Here is a 25,538-nt window from a genome sequence, read left to right on the forward strand (position 1 = left end):
CTCTCTGCCGGGCGCTGTGCAAAGGCTGTCTCCGTGTGGGGGTCTAGGACCGACGCCACTGTTGCGCAGACAGGTCCTGGGTGAAGAAGCAGGAGGAGACAGTTCCCCCAGGCCTGCCCACGCCGCTCCCCTCACACACGCCGGGGTGCCCGCGCCCCGCCTCGCTCCCCTCGCGCCCCGCCGGGGTCCCCACAGAGCCCCCAGCCCGCTCCCGCCCCGCCGTGCGCGGCCCCTCCCGCGCGGCCCCACGGCGCAGGCGCGCAGCCCCCGAGCCAATGGGGCGGGCGGGGCGGGGCAGGGCCGCGGCCATTGCGGCCCGGCCGGCTGAGGGAAGGCGCCGCTGCCGCCGCCGCGATGGTGTCCTGGATGATCTCCCGAGCGGTCGTGTGAGTGCCGGGCTGGGGCTGCGGGAGGCGGCTTATTTCCCGGGGCGGGGGTGGTCCCGATGAGCGGCGGGAGGGAGGCGGCGCCCCTTTTCTCCTACCTCCAGCCTCCCGAGCTGGGTGTCTTGCGCTCTCCTTGGGGGTCTGCGTGCCTCAGAGAGTCCTTGTGCCCCCAAAAACTCCCCCAAAACCTGCACCGGGCTCGTGTGCCTCCTGCTCTAAGTGCATGTTTCCCGGGGCTGCGGAGCCAGCGAGCTCGGGCTGCTTGTGCCTGTCACGCACAAATTGCAACCGTTGCTTGTAAATTGATCCAAAGTAACCTACAAAATCTGGTAACTTTTCGTTTTTAACTTGTGGCAGACTTGAGGGGACTAGAAGAACGCTTGCTAGTGTGAGATGGGGGTCTGTGCTGAGTATAGTTTGTCAGCTGAAGAGGTAGACTGGCAGTTTTGTTGTGTACTGGGCTTCATAAACTTGAGTTTTTGAAAGCCAAGTAGGCGAACTTTCTCAGGTGAGAAGCATTATGTTACATGCTGTGTAAGTTCTGTTTGAGAAAGAGTAAGCTGCAGTGCAGCCTCTGATCTTTTTCGTGGGCATTGTACTGTTCCTTCCTGAAACTGATGGGTTATTTTGCTCATTTGAATAATATTCCATCATACAGGTTGAGTAATATTTGGGCAGCAGAGTCTTCCTCATGCTCCTTGCTGAGTAGCACTGTGACTCTGGGGCCCTCAGTGCTTATTGGGTCGCTTGAGCTGAGATTTGCTGTGTGTGAGTTTTTGCCAGGCAAATGAAGTGAATCTGCTCACAAAGCAGTCCAACAAACACCCGAATTAGCATAAAGTATGTAGCAGGAGTGTGTGATCCAAAGCAGGGCGTAGTAGGATGTTCCTGTTTTGCTGGTGACAGATATCCCCCTTAAGCTGTCTGGTGTAATTTCATCTGAAAACTTTGTCAGGAAGTTTTCTCATACTGCCACGTACGTTTTCCTGCTGCTGTCCAGTCACCTAGATAAGTAGCAGTCCTTCTCCCCCTCCCTGCCCTCCCTGCCCTCCCTGAGACTTGTCACATAATTGCAACTTGCAAAGTAGAACATCATGTTCCAGAGTTGGCAAAAGAGGACAGAGGTTTGAAGAGAGGCTGTGGGAGGAATTGCTGTTGGTGCATTTTGTCAGTGTGGTCTTCCCATGGGCAACACACGGCGCTAGAGGCAAGAGGCATACGTTTGCTTTCTGTACATCAGATGGAGTTGTTCAACCTGTTTCTGCTTTGTTATGTAAGAGCAGCAACCAAAGAATTCTTATTTTAACTACTTAGACTGTATTGGTTTCAAGGGAAATAGCAGCACCTTAATTTCTGATGACCAAATTCTTGTGAAGTTAGTTGGGTTTTTTCTGCCTGAATTGCTATGGGTTGTATTTGCATAAGAATAAGGTCTTCTATGAGCCTAACCCAAGAGGACAGGGAATGAAGAGAACAGCTACTGTTCTCTACAGATTTATTGCAAAAGGCAATAAAGGATAATGTACTATGTAGTTCTGTGTAGTTTGGTTTCCTGGTTGCCATTGGTCACTCATCTGTGTGCCCTAATTATTTTTGCTAAAAAGGGAGTCCTAAATATTATTTATAAATCCTTTCCACCTTCTTGTGTCCTTGTTTCCTAGCTGTGGGACTTAAAAGTTTGCTAGTGTTCAATTTCCCGGGAAGGTGAAAGTGTTCAATGAGAACTTGGACAGCTTTGAGACTATTGTTTAATTTCACTAATAAAGCAAAATTCATGTGGAAACGGAAGGTGAGAAGTAGCATGGAAGTAGATATGGTGTGACATGAGAGGTCTTAACTTCAATGGCCTTGAGAATGTCCTTCTCGTCCTGTTTTCTCAGAGACCATTGTCTTCCTTTTTTGATCTGTTTTCCTTCCTGGTCTCTTCTCAGATGTACCTATTTCAGTGACTTTGGGTCTCTGGATTGTGTGTTTGGAGTTTGGAAGGTGTATACTCTCTTTCCCTTAGATGCCCTAAGAAACATATTTTTAAACACCGTGTAGCTGTGAAGACCTGGGGCTCTTTCTTATGTAGCATTTTGGTTCTGGTATGGTGACCTCCTGGTGCATATGTCCACAGCAGGCCCCTGCAGCCCTGTTGTGTGTGGGCAGCCATCAAGAACACCTGTCATCTTGACTGGTGATGGGAAGGAGCAGCAGTTTTTCTGTCTATGGCAGGGTTGTCCACTCCTGACTGACCTCCTATGTTTCAGGGCCAAAAGAGCAGAAAAATACTAATTTGTAGGTGTGTCACAGTGCCCTCTGCTGACTTCTGACGTGGTGGACTTGTCCTGACACGTGGGTCCCAAGCAAACTGCCTTCTGATTCAGTTTGAGACTGCGATTTGGGATTCATTAACTCTGCTAAAATAGGTTGGTTAAAGCTTTAAAGAACTAGGGAATGGAGCTAATAGAGAATTTGAATTCTTAATTGCATGTGAATTGTCTTGAGGAGTCATGCACAGGAGGAAATGGGGAGTGGTTCAAATTCACTGTTCCACATAATAATCTTCAGCAAAACTTTGTTTTAATGAAATCTTTTCTCTTTGCTCTATCAATGCTATTATTCTTAAGCGTCTAAACTTGTGAAATACCTTGTACTAAATGCATGTTGTCCTTACGTCAAGAAGCAGAAGACTTGAAGTGCATAATTAAAAACATCTTTTCATTTTCAAGTTCGGTGTCAATTGGGTGCTGTTGTAGTAAGTATAGCTCGTTATTATTTCTAAAATACACTGGCTGTTGCAACAGTTTTTGGAATGTTTACTTCAGGGTTTTTCCTTTTTTTTTTTTTTTTTTTTCTTTTCAGTTACAAAACCAACAAGAAGATAAAACTTTCATTCAGAGTCTCAGAAACTTCTCAGAGTGGTACATATTGTCATTAGTCTTTAATGGTGGAAATAAAATTTTAAATTTGTGACTGCCCATCTTGTTAACTTCAAGTAGAGCTTGTGCCTGACTTAGTCTGCTTGGATTGCTCATTCTTCTCATTTGTAAGGTCTGAGCAATTGTGTACACATCAGTTGCTGAGACAGTATTTAATAGTAAACATGCTGAGTACTTGTCAGTCACAGCCTGGTATGGATGAGATCAGACCATCCTCTTGTGCCAAGCAAAGATGTGAAGCATCCTAAATACAAAGTAGATGGCCATTTTGTTCTTGCAATCTGTTAAAGCAGACTGTCTGCTGTAATCTGTTAACTTTTTTCCCTCCTCACTTAAAAATGAAAGTTCCCCCATCTGTGTTGCTTTGCAACACACTCTCTCCCTTCATGTTTGAGTACATGGTTTGTTTCCAGTTAAGTTGGTCAGCGTCCATGAATGTTGGAAGGGAGAGTTTCAGTGCTCCATGGGAGGATGTATTTTGTCTTGGGTACTAGTAGCTTTCTGTTTGCTTGTATTTATAATGTCTGTCTTCCCCACCCCCATTTTAGAGCCTTGCAAATACTCCTTGATTCTGATATTAGATTATAACTAAATATGTTAAGCTGGACAAAGACTGTCTGGGGACACAGGAGGTGACCTGAAGGTAGGTAGTAGTATTAATCTCTCTCAGCCTTTGCTGCTTTACAAATTGGAGCTGTTTCTTTAACAGTAGTTTCCAAGGCATTATCTTACTCTACTTTTAATGCTTCTGTTGTTGTTTGACATTTCCAGATGTCCAGCTGCCCCTAGAATTACTACATATCTGAGAATGGGTGGCTGAAGCCAGAGCTTCTGTGTTTATTGGATTGTTGTCAGGAATACCCTGGTTTAGCATGTAGGTGATGTTTTATGTAACTGTGTATGCTTTGACTGTAACCTAGATCGTGTCTTGTTTTTGGAATACAATTTTTTAAATTAAAAGCATAAAGTACAAAAATATTTACCCTCTTGTTTGCTAATCAACGTGCTGTCAAACATGTCTTAAAGCACTCACAGCTCCTCAGATGGAATTAAGTAACAATAATACCGTGTGTTGTGTGGAAGGAATAGCTAAAGCTTAATAGCCTAATCTTCAAGTTGGAAGGGCCATTTGTGGGAGAGTTTCTTTGACTGTTTGTAGCCTGCTCTCTGGCAGAATGGTTGCAGCTGAATTTCTGCCGGTATTCTTTCAGTTTAAAGGCCTATAAATTGCTGCCGCACCTGTGGGGAAAAGAGAGTTGCTGTCATTGTGTGAGTGAGATGTGCTGCAATGTCTGTCTCATCACAGGACTGGAATGAATCAGTGACCATGTATCAGTTATCCTTGGCATTTCATGCTATGCTTAAATAGATCTCACTGTCCTTCTGCTGGGAGCGGGGGGGCCATCCTGCCCATCACCCTCTCATCATTCACTTTCCACAGGATCCAAACGTTACTCTGTAACCACTGTGTAAGTCTGGTTGTTTTGTCAACTAGAATGAAAGTCAGCATTGATAGATGTTAATCTTTTGTTAGTTGCAATGAGCTGCACCAGCTCACACTGCTGTTGTGTAGTTGCTAGGTAAGTGCTATGTTGAGAATGAAAGGTTGCAGGACACAACCAGCATTATTTTAGGCTTTAGTGTATGACCACCCTGGTTATAGTGTACTCTGAAACTACATTCTTCGCTTTCACATTGCTGCTTATTCTTTCTTCTTGTGAATCTAGTTCCAGTAATAACAGTGCAGCTGTTCTAATTAAACAAGGTGTCAGATTTTTAAAAGTGTATTCAATTTTATGGGTTGAAATCTGTAAGCATATGCAAGTGTAGGGATTAAGTGTATTGTTCTGTCTGTACGAGAGTTTAAAATCATTTACATAATTGAGCAATGAAATCATCAGAACACTTCTCTCCAATAGCTCAGCTTCTCAGTGAGGCAATCCTAATATGTACAATGAGAAGTTTCTGCTCACTTATATGTGGCTTGTAACACCTCTTGAGTTAGTACAATGCAAAATGACTATCTATGACAGCTTGTAAGAAAGAAGTGTCCCTACTGCCTGCCTGGCACACCTTGCCTTAAGTCAACATTTGCTCTGTAGCTTAGCTGCTCTTTTCTCTCCCATGTTTACAGGATGGTGTAGGTGCAGAGCATGCGTGGTCAGTGTGCCCAGCCTATGGCAGGCGGGTGGACTGAACCTTGTTCAAAACAGATGGAGCACGGCTAGAGGCGTCCTGTGGAGTCTGACGTTCTTACTTAATGATCTTGGCATGTACTGGGTTACAAAACGTGCTGAAACTCACATCTGCGTCCCATGCATTATAGATAAAGAAATACCAAGAACTGCATGATCTGGCACAAAAGGATGTTTCTAATTAAAACAAACAACCTCCACTCTTGTGTGTTCCACAAACCGATGTCTGCTTTGAGCGAACACATTGTAGGCTATTGAGCGTTTCTGCAGCCTGGACGGAACAGCTTGTCTTTCCTGAGTTTGTATGTAGAGACAGCTCCTGATATGCTTGTGTAAGGCTGAGGAAGATCCTGAGCCAAATTTTGATGATAAAAAAAATGTTGCTTTGACTCAATAATTTTAATGTTTGATAAGAATTTATCTTAAAAATGTGTGTAAAAACATGTCTGGCAAAGTCCTCTGTTCCATTGTTCCATGTGTAAAGGAGGTTTCTCTAAGCTTTTTGGTCTTTTTTTATTCTGGTTTTGAAATTCCAAAATTTCAAAGCCTGTGAAAGTACTAGGATTTTACAGAAGAAAATATTATAGCTGCCAACAGTAGGATCCCTCTGTTGTCAATCTCACTTTTTTAAGACCTGCCAGACTAGATTGTAACAATTTACTACAGGACAGATGAGATGAGGTGTGGAGAGTCTAGGTAGGAAAGGTGATTGCAGGTTTTTTGCTGACCAGTATGGCTTCAAGCTTGACTGGCCTCAGTGGTACAGAATAGTCTGACAAGATACTTTTGGACGTGAGGGAAATAAAACACCCCACAGAGGCTATCTCTGCATTGAGCTTTTTGTCAGCCATTGCTGTTACTTTGCTGCTCAGTTTATCACTGGCAAAATAATAGGTGTTACTTCTGTTTCTGTTGTTTCATAGCAGTCTGCAAGAATCAACATGGAGGTGGGTTTAACTAGATGAATGTTTGCCCTGTGTTTATCATCTTTGGAGCATTGCTCATGCATCCCAAAGACAGTTGGAACTTGCATTTGATGTTGAAAACTAGGTGCAATTTATTTCAAAAGCCTGCAACCTGGCTTTAAGTGCAAGGATTTCCCAAGCAGAATTTTTCCTGATGCGAGAAGTCTGACATAATGCTGTACTTCTTTGTGTTAAAGCTGTTGGAACTTGCAGTGCTCAAAGGGGAAAATCAGAAAACAGTTTGTGCTTGTACCTTCCCACCACTGTCTGGTTTTGTTATTTCCTCCCCCCACCCTTCTTCTTTTGTAACTCATTGATCAAAACTGTAGAAAGGGGAGAGTAAGGAAGATGGTCACTAGCTTAAAGATATCCTGATTAGTTTTTACAATACAGTAATGTTACCTTAAACTAATATAAAAAACCCAAAAATTAATTATTTGGCTTTGTGCTGTTATTACTCACTTTCGTCTGCTAATATTTTTTTTCTCCTCTCCCCCATTAGGATTTTGTTCTAGAACACATAATTTCCTTTATGTCTAAAGGCATGTCTAGGATTACTCAGTTGCAGTGTATTTAGTATTAGGCTGCTTTAGAAGCTGACCTATTCAAAATTTTCAGCAGTGAACAGCTTATGGTTCGCTTGGAAGACAATATAATCACAGAAACATAAATGTGTTTTACATGACTGCTTTGGCAGTCATTACTTTGCTGTAGTTGCAATGTAAGCAGTGTTGGTTTTACTATTGTACTTACAGAACTTTGAGGGGTAGTTTTTCTTGCCTGAAAGTTACCCTTGAATGGTTGAGACAAAATGGAATTTACATTTGTATAAAGAGGATAATGTGAATTGGGCAAACTATCTTTCATTTGCATTTGGAAAATAAAATTTCTGAAAAGGCACACATGTTGTTTGTATCTCATGGTTTCTGAGCCCATTTACATAAAACCAGTCAAACATATTTGTGTTAACAGAGTTCTTAAAAAATTCTTTTTGGTTAATCAGCATAGTGTGCTTTATTTGTTTTTGGGAGGGAAACCTACCCCTCTAACTAATTAATTAATGCATGGGTCTCTAAAGAAAAACCCATAAATGATTTGGGTTCAAAAGGGAGGAAATCAGGGTATCTTTTAGCATTCTATTTTTGACAATAAGGTTTATTTACTAATAAAACTGCATGACTAAGGCTGGTAGAGATTCTGCTTGTCAGTCTTGACTCGGTGTCTAGCAGAATCTTCACAGAGTTCCCTAAGTATGAGGCATAATTGAGGAAACACATATACTTGGGAATGACAAGTCCAGATGCTACCTCAACAGCATCTGCCAAATACAAAGTTCACAGAAACCTTTTCCTGTGTACAATGGAGGGTTTTTTTTTTTTTTGAATGCTTTAAGGTGCTTCAGAAGTACATTTCGGGGTTATAAGATTAACAGAATTGTTTGAAAATCATGGACCTTAAGGCAAAAAATTAAAATGTCAGTGACTTTGGATGATTAAAAGCAAAACCACCAGCTGTCTGGAGTAGAGATAAGACATGATTACTTTTACTTCAAGAGTTGGCGTTACATGGTTCCACTTACCACTTTGCTCAGATTGTGGTATTTTTGTAGCATTTTTTTGGGAGAGGCAAGACATTGAGGCTGGTCTGTGATGACACTCTTGGGTTCAAGAATGTGTAATGATCAAGTAGGACCTTTCTGAGCCTTTGGGTTATGAACTTCACTTTTTTCTCTGGAGCCACCCAGACAGATTAATATGCCACACAGTGTGACATATAGAAATGTGGACACTTTTTTTTTTTTTAAATGCAACCCATATGAATGTGTGGTTACATGCAGTGTGGTTTGCCTTATACTAGCAGACAGCTCAAAAATAAAATATGGTTTCCCTTGGAATAAGCAGAAGCAATTTTTAGTTGGGACCGCCCCTATTTTAAGTGTTAGTTTCCTATAGCCAGTTATTTTGATGTTGATTAATACTCCAAAAATACAGAAGATACTCTTAGAGCAGCAAGCAATGACTGTGGATTTTAACCTGTGAAATTTGCTCAAGTCTCTAGTGGACTTGATGTAGGGTGAAAACCAAAGTTGGAAAGGTAAGAATCCAAGTGGAAATCCGTTTTTTGACTATGGCATTTGGAGGTGTTAGAGGGAATGAGCCTAGGCTGTAAGTGATGGCCAAGCCTGGAAGGGGAACTCCAGTGCAGTAGCTAGCTTTGAAGCCACTTGTCAAAGCTGAACAAGATTTGAAGAACACTTGAGAAAAGGCACGACTTCAGAGTCTTGAGAGAATATAAACTGGGTTTCCTCTAGTACTGAAAATAATATTAAAGTACTGGATTCCTGGACCTGCAGTTCAAGCGCTGGGTACATCAGGACACTTTCTCCTTAGGCAGCTGCTGAGACAATAGAGGAAATATGCTTGAACACTTTATTAGAAAGAAGTTCTCCCCATCTCCTGCAGTTGAGACTTGGATGTCTATAGTCTGTGTTTATACATGGGCTTCTCATTGTGACTTCTATAGTTTGATTGAAGGTAATATAACTCAGGGTAAATATGCCCAAATTAACTATAATAAATAAAAAGCTGGCCTTGTATCCTTTCAGACAACCTTTTTTTTTTTTTTCCCCTACAGCAGTGAAAGAGATTACTGCCACTTAAAACACTGAGTTATCTTGCCTTGGGATTTGCATACATTAAATGAGTGAGGCAGTTTTAAACATTAAGTACAGTTGCTGTAATGAGAATGTATCCTGTTGGGCTTTTTTGGCCTTTATTCTAGGGATGTGGTGTTCAGATATTTTTGGCAGAGTTTGTTTCAGTTTTCTATCACCTGCAGACCTTCTGTCACTTAATTAGTATTGCTGCTCTTCAGCTATGCTGCATTGCTGCTTCTGTTCCGATTTTGTACTGGATGAAATATCATCTTTGTATGCAAATCTGATTACCTGGTCATTTCACCAGGACTGTGATCTCTGAGACTTCCAGGAGCTAAAGCTTTAAGACTGTTAAATATGTTTAAAAATGTGCAGGACTTGTCAGTATGGAGATAAGTTTTTGCTTTGTTTTCTTTATGCTAGCTTTGGCTCTCCAAACATCCATTTAACTTTCCTTGTTTCAAAATTTACGGCGGCACAGAGCAGAGAAACCTTTGAGAAACCTGAGAAGGTTTCTTTGAGAAGGCTGCTGACTTGACACAAGTTAGCTGAAGTTACTGTAATGAACAATTTTTCACTATACCAGTTAGATTGCAATGGAAGGTGTTTTAAGGTGTCTTTTGGATTCTTCTTAAGTATCCTAGATATGAAGGACGTCATGTTCTTACACAGAAAGAAAGACTTAAAAATTTGTAGAAGCATCCAACATAATTTCAAAGACACTAGGCACAAAGCTCAGTAAGTAGTATAAATAAGAGAGCTGGTAGTTTTTTACTTTAATTTGTGGAAGCCAAGAAACTAACAAGTGCATATGTAACTTTAAACCTCATAACAAAATGAAACACCTCATTCTAGATCTGTAATGTTCCTGTTAATCTTGTTCAGCACATCATCTGCATTAAATTAGGCACGTCTTTTAGGAGCTCTCAGAAGTATCCTAAATGGAGAGGATCATGTTGCTTGTGAAAACTGCATGTGTAGGTTGTAGTAACTCCAAGAGTAGTAAGTGTAAAGAACTTTCTCCAAAGCAAGGAAGCTCATAAGTGGGTTTCTCTGTCATCTGTCAGTTACCTTTATTATGTAAACTCTTTGTGACAGTTTCTTTGAACACGCATGTAGGTATCAGCTTTCATCTTTAAACTTAAAAAAATTGTGGCCTTAATTGTGTTTTGCTTACCGCTTTATGAAATAAGCTTATTCATGCATATACTAAATGAAAATAGAAGATATCTACTGAAAACCAGGCTTGGTTTGATGTTTTTTTAGAAATGAAAAATAGCAAGTTAGTCAATTTGTTTCTTCTGACATCTTTAATCCAACTGTCAGTCCTTGCAGATCATTAGAAGAAAAGCACAGTTCAGTACAAGGACACATCTTTTTCTTTGAACAGAGTCATGTGCAAGGCTGTCTTAAGAGCTGTCTGAGAAGTACTTGCAGTTGTTCCTAGTTGTTGGCTAGTTCTCAATGTTCAGTTGTGCTCCTGCCTGATACCACAGCTGGCTAATGTGGGGCCACAAGTACTTTGCTTCCAGTGGTAAGCAGTCGTAGCACCAGAGAAATCAGAGATGATTTCAGGTATTTGAAGGAAAATAACTTACTTGAGATTTAAGTAAGTGTGAGCAGCTTTGAAAATGAATACTTCTCCAGCAGGGATGAAAATTTGCTATTAAGTTTGAGGTAGGAGCCAGGGGGAAGATTTAAGTTTTCTAATAAGTGCTGTTCTGCGTTGAAGGCATTCCATGTTTGCTCTTTATCATGCGGAAGTGTTACAGATGATCTGGTTTTGTTTCCTTGGTTTGAGTGCTTGTAAGGTGGGAGCTCACCTGACTGCCCTGCACATGTGGTGAGCTCTGTAAGACTGTAAACAGGAAGGAGTACAGGGATGGGCAGGACGCTATTACAGCAGGAGTCAAACACGTATCGTAAAAGCAAGAGGTGAATAGGTAGTCATGCAGAGAAGTGACTAAGAGTTTTATAACAATTTCTATTTGCCTTCCAGTACTAGCTTTTTGGAATTTTCTGTATAACTGCGTTTGTTGGGCCTTTTGACTATGTTTTGAACAGGATTTGTTGGCTGGTGGGGCTTTTGATTTTTTTGTTTTTGTTTTGTTTTGGTTTTTTTTAATGATATGGTGATGGTTTCTCCAGAATTCTGCCCTTCTGTTAAAGCCCTTATGCCTAGGCTATCCAGCAGCACAAGAAAAATTGCTCAGTTGTGGACACAAGTTTTGGGCACTGTCTCCAGGCACAGGCATAGATTCTTTGAGTTAGAATTATATGCAAATAGCTTTTCCCCAAGTACTTCTGCACTGTACTGGATCTATATGTGAGCAGGAGGTGAGTTGATTCACAGGTTTTGTGTACCAGTAATGCCCTGTCAACTCATGAGAAGAGTGACTGGGAGAAAACTGTGTTAGAGCCCTGATGCAGCTTGACCATGTGGAAGAATTTCCAGGCTGACTCATTAGAGGGTAGCCTGGATTTTGCTTCGGGAGTTGTTTTTTAGCAGTCTCTTTTTCCAGACTGCCACAGGCCCCTGAGAGAGGGCTGGTAGAGCCCGTAAGTACATCAGCACTTGGACATAGATTCCAGTGCAGAATATCCCTTATAGAAGAGAAGTTTTTGTAATTTTTTCTGTTGTGCTCTTTTTAGACTTCTTTCAAGGTTCAGGCAGGGATGTTTCCATATCAAGACAACTTGAAAAGTTATCTGGAAACAGGTTCCCTAATTTGGGGTAGATCAATAATTAGTCCATAAACACAAGTGGATAACAGAGCCTGGAGGTCTGCATTGGAAGAAAGGCTTAATTGTCTCCTATCAGGCTGCTTGCAATTATTATACTTGCAACCCATTAAATAAGTGTTCCTGGCATGGAAAAGTCCCACGCTTTAGAGGAATCAGTGGGGATGTCACTTTTCCTCTTAAAATTCTAAGGTGGTTTCTGACTGTTTAAGTAATTGCATTTTAGTATTGGTTATGCTGTGCTTTGGAAGAATCTGGCAGTTGCTTTGGAGAATTCCAGCTTTCTAAGCTGGAAAGTTAATAGTTGCCTTGCTCTGTTCAAGAATGTGCTTTATTCAGATGTGTCAGTGCTTCTGGGTATATTCTTTAACTGTTAAGACATTTTTTTCCTCTGGCTTTTGGGGATATTCTCGTCATAAGAATGCTATGAAGATTTTAACAGACCTGTTTCTGATTGCATTCCTGCATTTTGGTAACTGTAATCTGCTAAAGGAGTTGCTGAACTTTTAAGTTTGCTACTGTTAGCAGACATATTCTTTTAATAGGATTTACATTATTTTCCCAGTTCCTTGCCCAAGGCAGGGGGGTTGGAAGAAAAAGTAGGATACCATTTCGTGTGGGCTTCAGGAGCTGATCCTCATGCTCCCCTGTCCCTGTAACAGACTAGCATTTTGGTCAAAGTGTAGTTTTTGTGATTACTTGAATATGTAGTCTTTTACTGTAGGTTGTGTGGTTAGTATTGTGTATCTGAATAGCAAAATGGAACTAAATTCTGTCAGGTGCTGGATGGAAGGTCTTTGTTTAGTGTAGTGCTTTTCAAAAACATTCAGGACAAAAATGCTAGGGTGAGCTTTTTTTTGTCTGGACATGTGAAAACACAGCTGGTAGCTGGCTTAGTCTAGAAATTACTACCCAGCTGTAACACTCAGGGGTAGGGGTCAAGCATGACTTGAGGGTCTTGCTTTTTTGGCAGTGTATTGGGTTTGTGTGTCAAGATTTTAGTCTTCTCATTATCCTACTCTGGTTTGATTGGTAATAGATTACCAATCAAATTACCCAAGCCGAGTTGGTAATTGCCCTTGACAGTAAATGGTGAGTGATCTCTGTCCTTATCTCTCTCCACAGCCTTTGAGCTTTTTGTGGTATTTTCTCTCCCCTGCCCAGCTGAGGAGGGGAGTGATAGAGTGGCTTTGGTGGGCACCTGGTGTCCGGCCTGGGTCAACCCACCACATGCAGGGTTTTTGGCTTTTTTCCCCTGAACAGGATTCTTCCAGATATTCCTTATGCCTTATTTTGAGCTTGAGGGTACCACAGAGAGGCACAGCAGCTAGAACTTACTCTGTAACTGTAGCCTTAACACTTGGTAGCCAAAAAAAGAGGAAAAAATCCAAACTGCTGATCTTTGATGGGAGTGGCTTGGAAGTATATGGGCAGTAGATAGTCTAAACAAAAATGCTTCTGCTTTTGCAGTGTGTGCTGACTGAAATCCCATTGTTAAGGCATATGGCTCTATTTGCTTTTTTTACAGCCAGGAACAGCCAGCCAAAGATTCAAGCATTGTTCTTTAGATTTTATTCTGCTATTTAGTTTTCATTAGCAAACTTCCCTTCAAATGAAATCTTGCTTAGGCTAAACTTGCTAACCATATGTGGAATAGTAATTATAGTTCATCTAGAAGCAAAATGGTATTACCACCACCAGACCTAATTTCTGCATAGGTAGTATGGGGTTGCCTACGTTACTTCTGGTATTTCCATGTTGTCTGACCAGCTCTTAGAAAAAACTTGTGTTTGTTTATGACAGGGATGGAAGCTGCTCCTAACATAATTGGGAAAGACTTAGTATTGACAAGGGGATCTGGGTATGGTCAGCAAAGCAAGGCACCATATCAGGCCTTTATATTCAGTTCCATGTTATTGTGGAGGCATGGAGGATTCTTTTATTCTCCAGCCTGCCACTCAAGGGTGTAGGTACATATTCCTACTGCAGATGCACAGAGTGTGTGGCTCTGTATCAGTCTGTGGAGATCCTCAGCCTTTAAATGAGTGGACAAATGGGTGTCATCTCTGTTACAAAGTTTGTTAAGGGAAGGGAATATTTAGTGAATGGCGTTGTCTCCAAAGCATCTCATACTCAAAGAGCTTCCTGGATTGCTTTAACTGTTAGGTAAGGGACACAGAGCATTTCCTTTTTTGCGTTTCAGAGGAACAAAAGAAATAAGCACCGAACACTAGTCCATGCTTTGGGCAATACTTTGGCAATGTGAACAGACTGAACCCTTTAATGCACTGTTGTTAATGTTAATGCCTTAGTGTTTGCGGAGTCTGGATGCAAGTAGTACTTTTGAGTGACAAAGTTGCTTTTATTTGTGTCTTGGTTTCTTTCATTTTTAATATTTTTTTGAAACTGTGGCTTTAGAGTTGCTTACTATCCAGGTCAAATATGCTCAGTGCCAGAGCAATGTGTGTTCAGGTGACTGATCTTTCAGTTATCAGTCAGATGCAAACTCAGTTGCTTTGCTTCATAAATGAGCCTTTCAAACAACTATTCACTTTAAAGCTATTAAAATTGTAAAACCATAGATTATGGGATAATACATGCAGTAGGTTGGGGTTTTTTAAAATACAGCTATATGGATACAGAAATACGTTGTTTTATCCAGATTTAAAGGCTCTTTGATACTTTTTTCTTTGTGTTTTTATTTTAATCTCCTAATATATTTGAGAAACGTTTCTCTTTACATGAGCAAAATGTTTGTAGAGGAGGTGGCTGTACCAAAAATGGAATGCTACAGTGTTGAGTCCAGCTGAAAACCTGAAATAGCTGGGCTAACAACTGGCAGTGAAATTACATTGGTAAGCAGGATTATCCATATATCTACTAGTAATATCAAGTAAATGACTTCACACTTGGCTGAAATCTGTTTCCATCTGTGGGAGCTGCCTTTATTTTTGTCTGCTACACTCGTGCAGTGTGCTGATATCTACTGTGAAATACAAACTACACTTTTAAAAAAACACTCGAGCTTTTAAATTTGAAAAGCTATAGAATAATTGGGAACATCCTTAAAGTAGTTGTACAGTTATTGTAGACATACCAGAGGATGGATGTGCTCATAATGTGTAGCAGTAGGTGTTGCTGACAGCTTTGAGCTTTTTTGAGGTACAGATCCAAAGAGGAAAAGGACTGGAACATGTGGGGCTTTTGTAGCCATCTATCAGGCTCCCTGCTGCTCCTGTTCTAGGTGTTTCTGCCTCAGTCAGCTGCAGTGTTCTCTCTTTTGCCAGTATACTGATCTATCATGCATAGATTGAGGGTAAAAGTGTACTTGCTGGCCTTCAGCTACTCACTGTTGACAAGCTGGCTTTTGTACTGTAAAATTGTCTGGTAGCTTTAACTAAGGTTAGAGGACTTTGCCTGTGTGGAGAAGATAGTGGTGCCAGAGTTGGCAGCAGCATCATGCCACACTTTCAGTGTCAGCTCTGGCTGTAAGGAGATAAAAACTTCACAGTGCTAGTTCCTATTATTACTGACTAAATATGCTGATGTTTTGTTTTAATCCTATCTACCCACTTCTAGTGAACAAGCAAAAGTTTTTCTAACACTTCCATTTTACAGCAGTATTGAACACTAATAACTAATAATATATTGAAGTGTATATAATATAATAATAACAATATTATAGAATAAGATAATAATGATATATTGTGGTGTTAACCACTCTCCACTCTGTAGCTTTAAAGTGTTTTCTAGAAAAATTCTTTAAAAGAAAAAATGGTTACAAAAATAGGTATCTTTCTAACTCCTGATTTGACTAGTATTGAATAACTCAAAGATTTTTCTAAATGAGAAAAACTAGCTACCTTTGTGTTTGTCTTGTGCTAGTGTTCTCATTTAACTTGAGGTCATCTTTAGCTTTATGATTGCCTTACTGTTGCTGTAATAAGCTTTCTGGTTGAAGATTAGTTGTTTCTGAAGAAGTGTTCTCAAAATTCTGTTTTGTCCCAGTTCATGTTTATAGCAGTTTGAGGATGGTTCAGAGGATAAACTGCTGTTTAAATTTTAAAATGTTGGGGTTTTTTTCTTTATAGAAGTGATGCTACTTGACAGTAGAGTGGAAAAGTGTAGCTGAAAAATCTGTAAAGTGAAAGACTCAAACTGTTTTCCCTTTCATATGCTTAATTGCAAGACACTTACATGACCAGACTACTAATAGTTATTTAAATAACTTTGGAGTGGTATTTTTAGAATTAGGGAGAGGTGCATAGATGACCAGTAACTGGTGGCATATAATTTTGCATGTCAGACAGTTGGTGGTGGTTGTGGTGTTCAGGAACCTCTTCTGTATCTTCTCTTTGAACTGATAATTTCCACCCTTATAAAGTCTGTTTTATGGGTTAAAGGATTAACAAGGCTTTTCTTATCTCTGATACTTAATGGTTATAATTTCAGCCAGAACAAGGGAAGGTGAGAGACATTAGAGCTGGTGTGTTACTGAACAGGATTTTCCACAGGGACAAAAATCGAAGAAAGAGCTGTTGTCTATAGAATTTCAACAAAATGAAAGGTCTTTGGTCTCCTATTCCTTCTGTTTCTGGATCTCATGTTATTTGGGTGAAGTGAGATTTTTAGCTTGTGTTGCCGGGCTTTTCTCATAGCTGGGAGTAAAACCATTCAACGAGGCTTTTTTACTGTTGCTTTTCTTGGCCTTAGGATAAAAGGTCAGTGGATTGCAGCAGAGCTGTATCTGGATAGGCTTCTACAGATTAGTATGGTGAGCTGGAATTCAGGTAGTCTAGACTGTCAAAAGGCCTTTCAACATCGGAAGTGTAGGTAAGCTTTGCTCCAGTGGAGCAGCAGCTAGCCTATCCATATTAAAGAGCTCCAAGACCATCTCCTGTTACTTCCAGTGTAGCATGAACTGTGGAATCCTGAACACCTAGATCTAGCTGTGAAAGTGCCACTATGGTGCACCTGTTATGCTTTTCCATATCAATACTGGTTTGAGTGCTCTGCAGTGACCATCTCTTCCCACTCCAGAGGGATCTGATTTTGTGGAGACGTGCTTGAAGTGCCCTTTGGCTCCTCTGTACTATCAGCTGTTAACAACTCTGTTGGATGAGTGAGGGTCCAATGCAGGATTGCACATGAAGCCCAGAAGCTTTGTTCAAATCTTGCCTTGTTTGGTGAAACAGCTATACATGATTAACTAGCTTTGACTCTTAACTTATAATCAAGTAGTAACTTTTTAATTGTTCTGTATTAAAACCCATTATTTATCTTAGAGCTGCCTTTGCTGTTTAAAAAAAAAACAGGCATCAGTGTTTGAGGATTTTCTTTGAGTTTTGTAATTTTTAAATTAAGATGAAATTATGTATAAAAGAGGATGGCAATACAGATGTGAGATTTTCAAATAAATTAACATCTTTCTTGTACTAAGAAGCCCAAAGTTGGGCACAATCAAATATATAAAAGTTCAGCCCAGGCCATCAAGGTGATTACAGCACATGACTTGTGATGAGTGCCTGAATGAACTGGGCTCGTTCAGCCATAGAAGAGAAGACTTTGAGGAGAATTGGTAGCAATCTCATGTAACTTTTTGGTGGTTATGAGAGCCAGACCCCTTCTCTTGTTCTGCTACTCAGTCAAGAGAGATAAGTCATAAACTTTTGGTTCTGACTGAATATAAGTAAACCTTTGCACTAAGAGGTTCATTAATCATTGGAACAGATTGCCCAGAGAGGCTGTGGAATCTCTTTGGAAGCCTCCAGGACCTACCTGACTGGCTGAAACATTAAGAAATCTGGTCCAAATCTGATGTTGACTTTGATTTAAGCAGGAGGTTGGACTAGATGACTTCACAAGACCCTTCCAAACATGAAGGGTTCTGCAATTATGCTTCCATAATTTTATCAACCTCTTTCTGACTTGAAACATTTACAGCTTAACTTTTAGAACCTTTGCCAGTATCCCCCTGCAAGATGCTTCCTTCCAGGGCTAACTGTGGGCACTAAAGGTGGAGAAACGTTCTCTGTATGGTGTCTGATGTTGAAGAAAGTATTTAATTTTTGCTGTTAGAAATTCAATTTTCCCCCCACTTATGTACTGTACGTTAACTGTTGGGGATGACTTTAGTACTCTAAATTGGCTTCCTACCAAGCAGAAGACTTCTGCCCACATACCAGAGTGGTATGGAAGATGGTGTAATTCAACTGATTGAATCCAAACTTACACTGTTGTCTTGTATACTAGGAGAGTTCTGTGGTAGGATCATGCAGTCTTCTGCAGTGGCTGTGTAGGTAGAACTACTTACTTAAAGCTACTTGAGACAACAATAAAACATGAAATTTCAGTTATTTACTCTGGTAAATTCATTTGAATTAAAATCTTATATGCCAAGTCTGTCCCAGGTGGACTTTTTTTAAAAAAAGAAAAAACAAAACCAAAATATATGATGCATCTTCCTTTGCCTAACTATCAGATGTTAAATTACTTACAAGTTCTGAACTTAAAGGATCTCTGGGTATCCCTACAGGTGTAAATTTCTCCCATGTAACCACCTAGAGCAAGTTGTAAGTGATGCTGCAGGTGTGTAGCTGGACTTTTCGCTAATGGTTGCTTTAAGTCAGATGGAACTTAAGGGCAGGCAATTTGACTTTAAGTCAGATGGAACTTTAAGGGCAGGCAAACTTGACTTTACAAAGTGTAACAAGGTGGTGAAATAGAAATATGGAGCTCTTGCATTTATCAAGGAGATGGTAACTACTGCTGTTCCATTTCTCATAAAGGACTGTTCTAGTCTTTGGCCAAGACTCTTACCAGAAAGTGCTGGTTGGAACAAAGTTGAGTAAGAGCAGATCTTTGTTCTGACCGTGCTCTCAGCATGGATTGCTTGGCACGCCCTCACCCTGCTCTTGATGAATTGCACCTTGCTTTTGATGAATTTCAGCAGCAATTGGCTGTCTGAGCAAAAGTGGATTAATTCCCACTTTGCCTCCATTTCTAAATGCTGCTGTTGCAGAGTTCTAGCAAAAGGACATGAAATTTTGTAAGTCACAGTATTGTCTTAAAATTCTTTTGGAAATAATCTTCTGGTAATCTGATAAAAGTAGATGATTGTGATTAACTACTGATAGTTTTAGAGGTTCTTCAACTGTGATAGCACTGCCAGGAAACAAACTTCTGGTGTGGGCAAGGCTGCAGGACTGGTTTTACTTGTAAATGAACCAGAACAACAACTGGTTTTACATTGTCTATTAGAAGCAGCTTTACGAAACAGTTTGTTGTCTTTAGGGCATACACCCTTTTCTGTTCATGTTGTTCTAGTTTTGCCTATCATGAAACTCCCTCCAAGGAACACATAACACTGGTGGGGTTTTTTTGGTTGGTTGGTTTTCTTTTTTTTTAATGCTAGAGAACAGGATTTTTTTATATTAAGTTGGCTGCATTGTTGTAATGAGGTGTTGTCACCGTTTTGTCATATACAATGCAACAGATCCTGAAGGCTTTTTCTGTTTTCCAATAGGCTGGTGTTTGGGATGCTGTATCCTGCGTATTACTCGTACAAAGCTGTGAAGACAAAAAACGTGAAGGAATATGTAAGTCTTATTATTTTAATTGTTTAATTGCATGCCTCTGCTGACATAGATCTGTGACATTTTCATTATACAATAAATCATATGAAAGCTGTCTTACTGCTAGATACAACACTTGTGTGAACTTAGTGGTAATCCTATGATTTTGTTTGGAGGGTTAAGGTATCTCAGACTTTTCATAGTTTTATGCTGAAACATCTTCAACGCACTCTTTTTTTAAAGAGTATTTTTAACATAAACCTTAAAGTCTTGGATCTATTTCAGCAAAGTACAAGAAATAATGCACTTTTGGGCAGCGGATAGAATGAAAGTTTCCTAATTCTGCCAACATCTCAAGTATAAGTACTGACAAACTGATTCTCAGTGACCACTAGAAGAGCAGCAGCAGCAGCTTAATGTCATTGTATGAGCTCAACGGGGGACTCAAAAATCTACCTAAGAAAAGGGTAGTTCTTGTTAATCTATTGTTCCTCAAAAAGGAGAGAAAATGTAACCAGAGAAGGAAAAGATTTGGTTAAGGTGGTGTGGAGAGAGAAGCAGAACAGACAGAAGAGAAAGATGGAGAAAAACACAGCTATAGTTACTGCAGTTTGAGTTAAGCTATTAAATTATTTACTTGTCAGTGTGAGCAATGATGATAATTACAAGAATGTTACCCAGTTGCAGTCACAAGGAGCTTCAGTCACTGAATTACTTCCCTGTTTTAAGAGACAGCCTGACTTGATTTCAGCAACTAACCTGTCCTGAATCTTGTCCTTTACTTGGCTGCCTGACTCAGGGTGGGGTCAGGGCTGTCAGTTACTCTAACTCGGCAGCCATAGCTGTGACCTAAGGCTGCTGTCTGATGTGTGATGTCTCTACTTTGTACGTGGTTGTAGTTGTAGAATGTGGTAGCTGTTGTTTCCTCCTCTTGAATGTCTTAATTCAGTCTGATCACTCTATCAAGGCCCCAAAGTGGACATCATATTTGTACTTCGTCTCATTTCTGTGTACAAGAGCTAAGTTTATGGGAGAAAGAAATAATCAAAACTAAGAGGAGAACTTTCTCTGTCTCATGCTCATATTACTCTGTCAGGAAAGTCTCTAATGCAAGGAGTTTATAATCTGCTTTTCCTCCCTGCTTCTTCAAAAGGGATGCATAAGCTAAGAAGGGGATAGCAGTTTCCAACCAAAATAAAGGAAAGTGCTTTGAGGCTACCATTGCCTCTTGCACTATGTTTTGTAGAAAAAGAGAAGTAATATTTTAGAATGCTGGGATACTTTGGTCACCTCAGGTGTCCAGTTAGCCATGACTTAGCTCTCTTTCTTGGGCATCCTTACACAGGACCCCTGCTAGTAGGGCCTGGAGTTGTGTTTTTCCAGCTCTTTTAGTGTGAACCTGTGGTCTTTGAGCAGTCCCAGAACTGGCAGTCACATCCAAAATATTCATGGGGCCAAGATGAATAAGACCCATCACAGTGACTTTTTCATTAGCAGGGAATGACAGTGAATCATCAGTGAATTACCACTCCATTACTGGTTGCGTTGACTGTCCAGATAGGTCTTAGGGATGATCTATGGCTGTCATTTTCCCAGCTGGGTCCTTTTCTTTCACAGTAAAGGGTTTAGACTTAAATGCAGCTTTCCAAATGGCACAGGTCTGCTGCCAGTCACGTTATGGCCCAAGCACAACTTCCTTTCCAGGGTTTTGTGTGGCTCAGGAGTCATCTGTGTTTGTTGTGGAATTGATAAGAGCTTTGTAACAGTAAAATATTTTACTCAGCCACTGCTTCCACCACTAAAAACCAACCAAACAAAAGAACAGACATCTTGACTTGTTGTGTAGGTCATGATGCAGCAAATTGTTCAAAGATTATTTCTGGGGGAAAAAAAGTGTTGTGCTGATTGTGGTAATTTAAAAGACTTATGGACTTCAATGCTAAAAATTAGAATCTGTGCCTTTGAGGAGATTTATTTGTTCTTGTAATTACCCTGGTTTAATGGAGTTGACTGAGATATTTGAGAAGTTTTTTCACTGTATTGCACCAAAGCACTTGAAATAAGCATCTGAAATGTAGCTTAGAAGCCTGAACAGACCAGCCTTTTCAAATCCTGGCTTCAAAATCCTGACTTGAAAGAATGTGCTTCAGCTAGAGCCAACAAAGATGAGCTTAACACTTGGATGCTAGGAAAAAAAACCCTCAACAAAACAAATCTGTAATCACTCTTCTAACATGAAAAGTAAAACTCAATTGAAGCTTCTATTACTTAAAGTAGATGATGGTGTTCTGAGTAGTGCAAAATCTGACCTTCAATTTTTCATGCCCTTTTTTCTGGTATGAAAACCCTTCTAAGTCACTCAGGTTCATTTGTCAAGGATACTTGTGGTACCTACTGCATTAGCTGTACTAGAATATGATTTGTGTTTTATAGAATCTTTGCCCAGACCTCAGCAGGACTCCTGGTAGCTCTCATGTGCCCTTCTGCAGGACGTTTTTTACTGCTCCTAGCAGCCCAGGAGAACACTTCCACTGCTGTTCTTAACTGGATTAATAGATATTGATTAAAGAAAGAATAGCCTGGATAAATTATATTGGGGGGAAAAAAATACAGTCTTGCATGGCATCTTAAAAATTGCATTGCATTATGCTTAAGTTGATGGGGCAAGGTTGTATTTAATTTTGTTTTCATTCAGGTGTTGACTCTGGTTCATGGAAGGGTCACCAGTCTAAATATCACATGGCCTGTCAGCAATGACTTCAGCTGTTGTGTACGTTTGTCTTAGTTTATTCAACCCTGAGATATCTAAATCCTCTGAGAGACTGAATTGAAGAATGTTATCACATGACTGAGTTTCTTTTCAAACTGAAACACAGAGAAGCATTTAAGATAAATGGGACTCAGGTTCTGACAGAGGAAGTGGTTTTAAACTATAATGCACATCCATGAATTAGGCAGCAGTGTATCATTAGGTTTTGAGTAGTTATTTAAGTCCACTTCAAAAAAAGATTGTTTTAAAAGTGAAGATTAAATCTGAGCCACATCCTCTGTGGGAAGGTGTATATATATATTCTCTCCTTTGACAGAGTACCATGAATTTAGCTCAAACTAGTCTCTAACAATTGTGGTGGTTTTGTTTTATTCTTCGGTGGTTTGGTTTTTTGGGGTTTTGAGTTTTTTGTTTTAAATGATTTTGTGTTGCTGCAGGTTTTGGTTTTTTTTTTTTCCTAGCATAGAGAGCATTGGAATTTAAAGAACATGTGGATGTTCAGTTTGTACAAATAACCAGTGGTGGTTTCCATTTTGGAAATACATTGCATTTGGCAGCTGATATCTTAGGGAAGACAAGTGCATGGAACTATTTCTGTAGTATTTATTCCGAAAGATGTAATCAGCTTGGGCAACAAAATTTGAACAAATGCTGAAGAAAAATGAGTGAGTCCATTGACTGTTATAAAATGAACTATACTATTTTAAGAGCATTGTCTGATTTCATAGCAATGATATATAGGGTAAACCTTAAACAAAAAAAGTATATACCTGTAAACCCTTGAAGCATTAATATGTGAGCTTTTTTATTAACGAGAATTTTGTAGTTCTTGGCATGTAAACAGAAATAAAATCTCCTTGAAAATGCTTTTTTTTGTTGCCTTGCCTCAGTGTTAATACCATACCATTAATCACACACATGGAACTTAATGGCAATGTAAAGCTGAATAACACATACTGTGAAATGAAAGCAAGGGCTGCTTCACTAATGCTGATTTTCAAGTGTGTGGTATGAACATACGGTTGAGTGTGGAAGAGAATGAAATAGCCTTTAGTGTTATGGTGGGAGTTGCTCTGCATACTTAAGATAATCTACCAACTCTTTGCACTGTTTATTTTTCATATCACTAAAGCTTTGTAGATACAGAGTCGAATCTGTGAAACCAGCCTAGGTGAGATTGTGACCCTGGTGACCCAGCCATTTCACTTAGCTTGTTGCAGCTGCCACCAGTTCTACTTATGAACAGAATTCTTTCAGGACCTTCACATCATTTCACCTGAAACCTGGTTTATGAAGACTGAGATACTGTTGAATGTCTTGCTTTGACAACTCTGAATAGTATACACTGTATAGCTTGTATTATGTGTAAAGGTGAAATCAAAACTCTTACTGGAGATGGTGTTTTAATTTTCAGGTTCGCTGGATGATGTATTGGATTGTGTTTGCTCTTTATACAGTTACTGAAACGATAACTGACCTAACAGTCTCTTGGTAAGAGCTTGCTTTTTATGAACTCTAGAGGAAACTATATATGTTTTGATTTTTAATGATTTCTTTTGTATAAGGAAGTTGTGCTTGTTGATAGCCCTTTTTACAGGAAAAGATCTTGGTGCTTGGATGAACAGCGTCTGTTTTCAAGTTTGCTGTACACTGTCACTTGAAATAGGGACTACAACATTTCCAGCTTCACTGTAGAAACTGAGTAGGGGAATGGAACTCTTAAAAGGATGGCCTAGAATTTCTCTGTGCAGGAATGTATAATGAAAAGCAAGTATATTAACTGTTTTCATTTCTTAAATGACAACAGTCCATAAATCCATAATTAATTTAATTTTTGTCTAATGTAACTTCTTGTATATGAATAATCTTACATGCTAATATAATTTTTGAAATGATCTCTTCATAATGATTAGTTACTGTGCATTTTCTTACTGCAATTGTTGATTTTGTGCAACCTTTAACTTGTCTGTAGGTTTCCACTGTACTATGAACTGAAGATAGCTTTTGTTATCTGGCTCCTTTCCCCGTATACTAGAGGGGCAAGCTTAATCTACAGAAAATTCCTCCACCCACTGCTTTCTTCTAAAGAAAGGGTAAGAAATAACTTCTCAGATTTTTAATGCCTAATGTGGAAACACCATATGCTGAAATAAAAGCTGTTGCTAGATATACTATAAAAGCACAGCAGTGTGTTACTGGCTTGCCAGGCAGCATGAATTTGGACTGGCAGAGGCAAGTGCATATGACTGTCCCTGTCTATGCCTCTGTGTAACTTGCCTGAGCAGACGAGGTCCTGCTTCCTATTGACACGAGATCTTGGTGTTCCCTGCTCATCCCTGTTCTTGATGCACTCTGAGGAGCTCAGTTGAGTGGAAGTGATGCAGCTTGACTTTCTGCTGCAAGCACATGTGCAGTACTCTCTGCACAGAAGTATGAACACAGCTTTACTAAAAGCTATCACGTTAACGTTTTTTTCTAGCATAAACTAGTAATAACACTTCTCAGGATGATTGACATCAATGACTCTTTTTTGGTTTGCAAACTGACAAGATAAGAGGAGAGACTTGTTACCGAGTTTCAAGAGTAGACCAGTCTGCAACAGTAAACACCCAAACATAAAAATAGCTAGAGGATGGTTAGCTTTAGTCAAAGTATGACAGGGACACAGTTCTGCTTAGCTCTTTTTCAGCATCCTGTTTGGATGTGTGCAAAGAGCGATTAGGAAAGGTGTGAAGGCAAGCACTGAGAAGCCTCACGCTGCAGAAAATAGCATTCCTAAACGTCAGTGCTAGGCTTGGCCTTTATTGAGCAAAGCAGGTAGCTGACAAGATTGCCACTGATAGAAACAGTCATCTTGACCTTCTGAAGGTTGAGCTATAAACAATTTGCAACTTTGTAAGCTAAAGGGATACTTCCCTGTAGTCTGTGAACTGGTGGGAAGTACTTTGCTGAGTTTGTCTTCAACTCCAGGCATTTACCAGAGCTGGAGATGAATGTCATGACTGTATTGTCCTTGGTACTTAACTGTGTCAAAGCTGTGGCTTCAGAAGTTCTTTGTAAGGCAGCTCTGCCTTTCTAGGGAGCTCACTGACTTCTTCATGTTCATTGATGTTATTTCTAGAAATGCATGTTATTCCTTGAAAAACTTCTGTCCAATAAGTTAAGCTTATTCTCTGTAAGGAATTTGTTGCAATGTTTCTGAGCTGTACAAAAGTGATCTATCTTCTTGTTTGACCACATATAATCCTTTTCTTAAATGAGAGTTGTAATGAACAAAACATCTGTATATAAAAGCAGTAAGTATCCCATTAAATATTTTCTTAAAT

General features: G+C 39.9%; 1 protein-coding gene across 1 annotated transcript in view; it reads left to right on the forward strand.

The window, feature by feature from the left end:
• The first annotated feature begins 291 nt into the window (after positions 1-291).
• Positions 292-25,538, forward strand: part of REEP3 (receptor accessory protein 3) — a 40,098-nt gene continuing 14,851 nt past the window's right edge. Inside the window, exons 1-4 of the mRNA XM_010400761.4 lie at positions 292-386; positions 19,394-19,466; positions 23,627-23,703; positions 24,185-24,305. Coding sequence (XP_010399063.1) covers positions 355-386; positions 19,394-19,466; positions 23,627-23,703; positions 24,185-24,305 — 303 coding nt within the window. The 5' untranslated portion in view covers positions 292-354. The remainder of the gene's footprint in view (positions 387-19,393; positions 19,467-23,626; positions 23,704-24,184; positions 24,306-25,538) is intronic.

This window comes from Corvus cornix, chromosome 6 (genome assembly GCF_000738735.6).
Source record: "Corvus cornix cornix isolate S_Up_H32 chromosome 6, ASM73873v5, whole genome shotgun sequence".
Taxonomy (NCBI): domain Eukaryota; kingdom Metazoa; phylum Chordata; class Aves; order Passeriformes; family Corvidae; genus Corvus; species Corvus cornix.